Here is an 8,871-nt window from a genome sequence, read left to right as displayed (position 1 = left end):
TTTGTGTCCTTTGTAGGGACATGGATGAACCTGGAAACCATCATTCTCAGCAAACTGACAGAAGAGCAGAAGATCAAACACCACAGGTTCTCACTCATAGGCAGGTGTTGAACAATGCGAACACATGGACACAGGGAGGGGAGCACTACACACTGGGGTCAGTTGGGGGGAATAGGGGAGGGACGGTGAGGGCTAGGGAGCTGGGGAGAGATAGCAAGGGGAGAAATGCCAGATGTAGGTGATGGGGAGGAAGGCAGCAAACCACACTGCCACGTTTGTACCTATGCAACAATTTTGCATGCTCTTCACATGCACCCCCAAACCTAAAATGCAATAAAATAAATAAATGGGAAAAAAAATGCAGATTGATTCAGAAAGTCTGGGGTGGAGCCTGAAACTCTGCATCTCTAAGAAGCTCATGGGTTTTACAGACACTACCGGCCCAGGACCACACTTTAAGGAGCAGGGTCTTCAGCACCTCCCACAGGGCTGTAGGGGATGGCCCAGTCAGTGTTCAGTCAGTACTGATTAACTCAGATTGGTAGGGCAAAGGAAGAATTAATAGAGAAAGTTTAAATCCAGTAATAAGGAAAGCAGCAGCTAGAGCCTCTCTCTCTCCCTCTCCCTTTCCCCATAGTCTTAATAAAAGATAATTCGCACCTGTTTGGCATATCCCTTCTCAGAATTTTCCATCTTTTGCTAAAATAATGCACAGTCCTCCTAGAAATCCCTTAACTAAACAGCATGTTCTGATAGGAAAATTGGAATGAGTTGGTTACCCTAAGACCAAGTTTTAGCACTAAGAGTTCTTCATCCCAGCTTTAAAACTGAGTCCTGTGTCCTGGGAACCCCCTCAGTCCCAAGCAAACTGGGAAAGTTAGCCACCCTACCTGTGCAAATCACTTTATCTAGGGTAAACGGAAATGACTGAGTCACCTGTTTGCCTTAAAGTATCTACAGCCTAGCAGAGGAAGCTAAAGAAGGCACGTGTGGCCTGAACAGCAAAGGTAACTTTGAAAGATCAAAGCCCCTTATAAATCTAGAGAGAAAACTACAATATGCCCTACACTCAAACCAATCATTCTGGGTTAATACAGAATACAATCTTTCACTCTGAGCTCATATATCATCTGACCTTCCTTAAATCATGGATAAATAAGTCCAAGTTATGCTTGCTCTGTTTTATGTGCAGAAAAAAGTTGGGTGGGCCTCATAATTCACTCTTCTAGGCAAAATAGGGTTAGGAAAAAGGTCTGCTTTTTTGAAGAATGAGTTTGTGGCCAAACCACACTGCTTTTAAATATGTTCTAAGCTGCAATCCTCTGACCTCCAGAACAAACCATGACAAAAATCCAAAGCATTAAAGAAAAGGGTTTAATGCTCTAATGTTTATTCATTAGCATACATAAGCATCAGTATTCCTGAGATTCTTGCAATGGGTTGTTTTTAACTGGCTGTGTCCCTCAGAAAGCAGAAAGTCATAGAGAAATCTTTGGTTTTCCATAGAATTAATCCAATCTATAAGGCTCTGTTGACAAGACTGACCACCCTCTGTACTGCCCCCTGCTCAAATGGCAATTGGTTTTGCATGCTAGCCAAGTATCAAAGTGTGCATCAGTTCACAAACTTGTGAAATATCAACCTATGTACGAAAGTTATGTAGGACCCAATTATGCCTGACATCACCAGCCAAACGATAAACCTTTCTGTGCAAATGAGTTCATGTAAGGGCTCAAATGTCTGTTGCTCGTTTAAATTCTTACGTTAGAAAACAGAAGACTGTCAATCATAGTGAATATGGAATTTACTACACAGCAGGACTAGATTCTTATCAGCAAGAACGCTAGCTTCAGACGCACTGTGAGACCCTCCCCAGATTACCAGTCTCTGCAGCTGTGGAAGGCTCCACAGCATCCAGTCTGGGTTCCACATTCAGGAAGAGGTCTTCTCCAGTGGCATTGACAGCAAGTCCAGAGGGTCTCACCAACATCAAGATCCGATGCACTCCAACAGGTAGCAAGTCTATCTGACAGACTACATTGGTCTGGTTTGAGAAAATAACTTTGCAATTTGTTTTATTCACTGTAAGCTCCAAGTACTGGGAGTCACCAGAGAAACCAGTTCCGGTAATATAAACCATTAGGTTGATGTCACCATCTTAAAGGAGGAAAGAAATTTAAAAAATAAAACAATCTATCAGTGATAGCACTTCATTTAAGAGGCCTCTCTCTATCATCAGATGTTCATTCTCTTCCCTTTTCCCCTCCCAAAATTTAAGGAGCTGAATGCTGACTTAAAAATTGGATATCTGTATTTATTATTGCAATACACAGCTCCTATCTTAAATTTTCTCAAACTAGTGAGAAGGCATCACTGCTCAATTTTTCAAAAGAACACAATATTTCAAAATAAAGGACAAAGACAATAAAATATTTTTAGTCATCAAAAGTCCACCTGTCCCCACTTCAAATCATGACCATATACCTAGATGGACCAAAACATACACTTTCTGCTGCATCACTCAACCTCCACCTAATGAGCTCATGTATCTTCTATCCCGCCCCCCCACCCACCACCAGCTACCTGGCCTCTAACGAAATCACTGCAAATCTCAGGTTTATGCCCATCTCAGAGCCAAGTCATAAATCATACCAATGGAGTACCACACAGAATGGACCCAGGGAGTTGACCCTTGGAGGTACTGGAAAGAGCAGGAACCTGAGCAATAAGCTGGTATGTCATTCACTCGCACAACCACCTGAAACAAGACAAAATTTCTTTTCAACTTTATGTATTTCATATCTACCAGGGTATTCATGAAGTATTTGTGAAGCTTTCTCAAGCTGAAATGTGTTAACGATTTGCTTATTCTTATTCCTTTTCTTCTATTTTTCCAGTAATTAATCTTAAATGGCAAAGAGTCTCGGCACAGTGGCTCATGCCTGCAATCCCAGCACTTTGGGAGGCCGAGGCGGGCAGATCACAAGGTCAAGAGATTGAGACCATCCTGACCAACACGGTGAAATCCCGTCTCTACTAAAAATACAAAAATTAGCTGGGCATGGTAGCGTGCGCCTGTAGTCCCAGCTATTCGGGAGGCTGAGGCAGGAGAATTGCTTGATCCTAGGAAGTGGAGGTTGCAGTGAGCCAAGATTGTGCCACTGCACTCCAGCCTGGTGCCTGGCAACAGAGCGAGACTCTGTCTCAAAAAAAAAAAAAAAAAAAATTGCAATGAATGGCTCAAAACACATGAAGATTTCTTAAAATGATGGTGGACATGCTGAAACCCATTTCTGTAATTAAATGGGCTAAATACTGAGTAAATTTTCTCTCTGTCATATAGAAGTAAATTTCATAAACTTAAACTGAATAAGGACTTCTTACCACTCTGTATTTCCAACCAGGCACCCACTTTATGTGGCAAGCCCTTTATTTGCTAGTAAAGACAAAGTCGGCAATCTTCCTTCCACCATTGCTACATGAATATATAACTAAAGACTACAGTGTATTTGTACACTTTATTTTGGGTCTCTTTTGTCATAGAATGGTAGATCCCTGAAAAGAGACTACATATCTTTCCCTTTCACTAGAACTAATGTTAATCTAATAGAACTCAAAGACTACTTGGAAATGGGAAAAATAAAAAAGATATGACTCCGCTGATTCTCTAATGAATAAAAATGCATTAATAGCACAGTTTTTATTTATGGCAGTATTTCCTTATTGAGGGAAGAGGTATTGGAATGGCATGTGCAATAAAGAACACTTCAATTTTATCTATACTGTTTCATTTTTTCCATAAAGATAATAAATATATCAAAATGTTGGCAATGTCAATTTTCAGTTTGGGTATCCAGGTGTTGACAATATTATTCTTAATTGGTTTTGTATTTTAAAACTTTCTCAAAGTAAAAGCAGATGACATAACAGGAATATGAAAGATAGGAAAAAATAAAAGGACATTTTAAAGACAAAAGGAATGACTTAATGCATTTACTTTGAATACCACCAGGTGAAAGCATAAATCATATTTAGCTATAGAGATTCTCAATTTTTTGCCATAACAATAGTATCAATAATTATAATAGAATATTGTGGTTACAAGGCATTTATATTTTTGGAGAACTGTACATATCTTGTAAGGGTAGAAAAAGCACAGCCATAAGTACCCCTGTTTTACACATTGGCAAAAGGACCCCTAAGAGCTAAATCAATTGGTCCATGTTACAAATCAGTGAAGAGCTGATTTAGACTTAAAACTGGAGCTTGCACTTAGGGTGACCCACTTACTCTCACCTGACTATGCTGGTTGGCAGTAGCCAACATGTCTCCAAATATGGGTCCAAGAAAAACTCCACCATCATATACCACACGAGTGGCTGCAGCAGGGTTCACTCCAGTAAGGTTTTCATCAGAGACCTAAGATGGTTACATTTCTGGTAAATTCTGTCATGGAACAGAAATCTAATCTTGTCTAATCAGACAATAAAGGGTCTTTTCACATTGTATTTCAGATTATCAGACAGCTAGAAAGTGAAAATGGAGTGACAGAGAATTGAAACATAGAAATCTAACAGTAAATAAGAGCTAAGGAAAGCCTCAGTAGATTAGAGAAATATTTATTTGCAAGTGGATTGCCAAAAGAGGTACAATAAACCAATCTTCTAAGTCTTGAGATACCTTGCTTCCCCATGCTTTTCCATTTTACATGTTTGCAATCCAAAATATTAAAATAAAGTGGGAGGAAACAGTGCCACGAAATAGGAGCAAGGTCTCCCATTCTTCCTCCATCTCCTTTCTAGACTTTTGAAAACCAGATAACCCACAATACCACACAACTAGGAAAAATTTTCTTGGGCTTCATTTTATAATAACCAAATGCTAGATGATCATTAGATTATTTTTTAAAACCCTAAATATGCAAGAGCATCTGGTTTTGTCATTACACAAAGACAGCAAATTCTTTTCTAAACTTCCTTCTGCTATGCCATCTGCTTCTGCGATCATCTAAGTCAATCACATCTGCTTAAATTATCCAATAACAGATGTAGAATCATTGTATGGTGGACACTGACCAACAACTTCACTGCCTACACTGAGTTAGGAAGGGAGATGTTGGGTTTAAATTGCTTTTTCAGGGATATGAGCTACAAAATATGGGTTGAAAACTTCCAGAAAGAAAGATTATAGAATCCCTTTACTTGAATATTCCAACAAAATTAATAATTCATGACAGTTTCCGTTTGTATAATTATGATTCCTTTTTTTTTTTTCCCCAGAATTTCTCCAGGCCAGCAAATCTATACCATTAAAATGGATACTATACATACCCTGATAAAATTGGGCAGATCCCCAGTCTGAGTGGACCAGGACAAGGTCCATACGTGTTCGTAGCAAGTGTTTACATCCTCCTTCACGGTGAAGTCACTGGCATTGAGGTACCTGGATGTGAAGTCATCAGCATTATTCTGTAATAGCTGGTGAAGGTGATGAGCAGAAATGTGTACAGGGACATCTGTGAGAGAAGGATTTGATACAGAAAACACAGACACTAATTAATCCACCTGATAGTTTCATCAAGGATAACACAATAAATATCAGGATACCTATCAAATTTTCAGGAGATCTCTGTCAAAATGGAGCTTCAGTAGAATCCCTAGCCCTAGTTAAACCATTTTTTCCCAAGGTAAAGACAAGTAAATACCCACTTTTTATATTACACTATCATTCATACCATATCACATAGCAATCAGAGAGCACAGCCATGTCAGATAAAACCATCTCAAATGTCAACTCAAAACGTAAACTCCACACACCCTTCTAATGCCTGAAAGTCTAATTAAATATTAGATTATCCCTGGAAAAATTTAGCTGCCCCTGTAAACAGAGAAAAGTTGGCCACTTCACAGGGAGTGACGGAGGTGTACAGCAGCTGACACCCATAAAAACTTGGCCAGCCCAGCTAAGGAATGTTGGCATTTAACTTCAGTTTCTCTATTAGAATTTTCTTTAAGCCCAACCACCTGCTTCCCCATTCCATGTCCCCACAGAGGAATAACAGCTCTCTGTGTTTGAACCCTGCTTGATTTGTGCTCTACCAGAAGTTCCCATTTCATTAGCTGATCCCAGCAGCCCTGTGAGATGGGTCATTGGGTGCCCTAATGCCTACTTTAGGGATGAAGAAAATGAAACTCAACCCTATTCAGAAGCTTGCCAATGCAGGAAGACAGGTTTACATAAAAACCCGGGTTGCCTTCTACCTACTCAAGAGCATTTCTCTTAAATTCCACACTGCCCTAAAGGGTTAATACAATAGCACTGAGTTTCCAAATTGTGAACAAAATTCTTATTCTTTTACAAAACATGTTTCTATATTTATACAGAATTTCAGATCCATCATCATTCAAAAGGCCAGGCAAGGCCAACTTCCTTGTTGTTTTGCAGGCGATGATCTGAGGATCATCAGTGATGGAAATCAGTAGCAGAGTCTCTACAGTGGAGCTGTTGTCCATGAGAAATAAAATCAAATATAAATAGCACAATAATGGGCCTCATAGAGGCAGGGCGCAGTGGATGTTTGTTTCCCCATTTACCAGAGTCAACACCTAGGGATCTTCCAGTTCTCCTGAGTCATCCTATTATGGTAAAATCACCACTCCATTTCTCCCACCTAAGAAGGTCCCGTGCAGGCCTAGTGACTTTCTGCTTGGGAGGGCAAAAGACTTTTGGACCATGTACCAACTATTATTTTTTTTTTTTTGTCTCACTTTGTCACCCAGGCTGGAGTGCAGCGGCGCGATCTCTGCTCACTGCAACCTCCACCTCCCAGGTTCAAGCAATTCTCTGCCTCAACCTCCCGCGTAGCTAGGATTACAGGCACCTGCCACCATGCCTAGATAATTTTTTGTGTTTTGCAAATGGTTATTTCATCAGATTGAACATTAAATTTATCCAGTTTGCAATCCAAAATAGTTACTGGAAGTTTGTTGTTTTGTGTGTATATGTTTACTTTTATTGTCCATTTGTTTTTCTAAACTCTTTGGCACAGTTTTCTGCGGGCATTCAGACTGCCACAATACAAGTCAGGAGAGGGCGTTTTCTTTGTGCTGCCAGTTCTGATCATTTAAATTTTGGTTTGGGTTGTGACTTTTTTGTTTTTGAAGTCTGCATTATTTGCAACAATTGTACTTTCATTTTTCCATATCCTCTAAAGCCAGTTTTCTTTTTCTCCCTCCCCTTCCCACTTCTGCATTCACAGTTGAACCACATTATTAGGAAAGGTACCTTGATGAAAAGATCAGAATAGGAGCTCTGACCGTTCCTCAGTATTTCCCTACAGTAATTAAAAAAAAAAAAAAAACTGAAGAGCATATTTTTAGTAGAGTTGGGGTTTCACCATCTTGGCCAGGCTGGTCTTAAACTCCTGACCTTATGATGCATCTGCCTCAGCCTCCCAAAGTGCTGAGATCATAGGCGTGAGCCATGGCGCCCAGCCTCATGTTCTAACTTTTATATAGCCCCCCCAAGTTCTACTGAGCCTTGCTTTTGATTCTTCATGTTTCTACCAAATAAGTAACCTATCATTATCACTTCTAATCCTTGTTCTTTGTGCATTGTGTGTATTCTTGAAGATTTACAAACACTACTCTAATTGCACCTGAAAGTTCTTTCTACATTTGTTGGAACCACTAAAATCCTCCACAGTATATGACATCACCATTAAGTTTAACTCTGAAGGACCAGGGCTACCATGTGTTTTGACCTATAAAACTCTAGAGAGAAGAGGACTGACCCAGGAATCAAATACCCAGGTTCACAACTGGACCTGTCATCAGCTATTTGTATGACCTCTCAGCAAGCCTCAGTGTAGTTGGCTGAATGGTGAACCCCCTGAAAGATGGCATAATGACCTAATCCCCAGAAAATATGAATGTTAAAAGAATAAACTTCATATGGCAAAAAATGTGACTAAGTGTCTTAAGAGGAGAAATCTGTCCTAGATTATCCCAGGTGGACCCTAAATACTGTTATATAATAGGTATCCTTTTAAGAGAGAGGCAGAGAACATTTTGAGGCAGAAGAGGAAGAAGCAACTTAATCACAGAGGCAGCAGTTGGAGTGATATGGCCACCGTCAAGACATGCCAGCCACCACCAGAAGCCAGAAGAGGCAGGAGCAAATCCTTCCACAGGAGCGTGGCCCTACCGACAACTTGATTTTGGACTTCCGGCCCCCAGAACTGAAAGAGAATCAATTTTTGCTGTTTGAAGTCACCAAGTTTGTGGTAACTCCTTACAATAGTCCCAGGAAGCTGACCACTCACATGTGTACATCTAGACATCTTCCATATCTCCAAAACGTAAAGATTGGGTAGTATTAATAGTCCCTTTCCAAATCTTTCATTTTAAGAATGTGACTTTCAGACTCTGGAAAATAAACACAGTACTTTTAATACTATCACCTGCCTGACCACCTTGCAGGATGTTCCTCTGGGAATGCCCTGAAATATGTGAGAAGTGCTGCACTCCCAATCGCCCCCTTACCAGAAATCACTGTATTAGGAAGCTGGATGCGAAAGTGTCCTCCTAGAGGTGGACTCGTCCGCTGTCGTCTCTGGGTCGTCACCAGGGCCAGTCCAGATCCCTGTTCTATTCCTTCAGTGGGCACAGAGCTGTTGCACATCAGAAACAAAGCATTAACATCTGGGTTGGGGTGTGCACCTAGGAGGACCTTGTCTGAAGGGTGTCCTGTCGTGCTTAGGCTGGAGCCTTCCAGAAAGAGCTAAAGGACCTGAGGAAATTCAGACAGGGAGTTTTCAGGACCACTCGACGTGAGAATTATTTCAGAGTCACTTAATTCACCTCTATCATT

The 8,871-nt window shown here is 40.5% G+C and overlaps 1 protein-coding gene across 1 annotated transcript in view; it reads right to left on the bottom strand.

Moving 5' to 3' along the window:
* Positions 1–8,871, bottom strand: part of PKHD1 (PKHD1 ciliary IPT domain containing fibrocystin/polyductin) — a 364,705-nt gene that overhangs the window by 318,508 nt on the left and 37,326 nt on the right. Inside the window, exons 22-26 of the mRNA XM_037727929.1 lie at positions 8,544–8,671; positions 5,331–5,515; positions 4,297–4,419; positions 2,653–2,758; positions 1,882–2,157 (exon numbers count right to left, since the gene is read on the bottom strand). Coding sequence (XP_037583857.1) covers positions 1,882–2,157; positions 2,653–2,758; positions 4,297–4,419; positions 5,331–5,515; positions 8,544–8,671 — 818 coding nt within the window. The remainder of the gene's footprint in view (positions 1–1,881; positions 2,158–2,652; positions 2,759–4,296; positions 4,420–5,330; positions 5,516–8,543; positions 8,672–8,871) is intronic.

The sequence above is a fragment of the Cebus imitator genome, unplaced genomic scaffold, assembly GCF_001604975.1.
Source record: "Cebus imitator isolate Cc_AM_T3 unplaced genomic scaffold, Cebus_imitator-1.0 Scaffold248, whole genome shotgun sequence".
Taxonomy (NCBI): domain Eukaryota; kingdom Metazoa; phylum Chordata; class Mammalia; order Primates; family Cebidae; genus Cebus; species Cebus imitator.
Note: the sequence above shows the minus strand (reverse complement) of the source record. Positions and strands in the feature narration are given on the sequence as shown.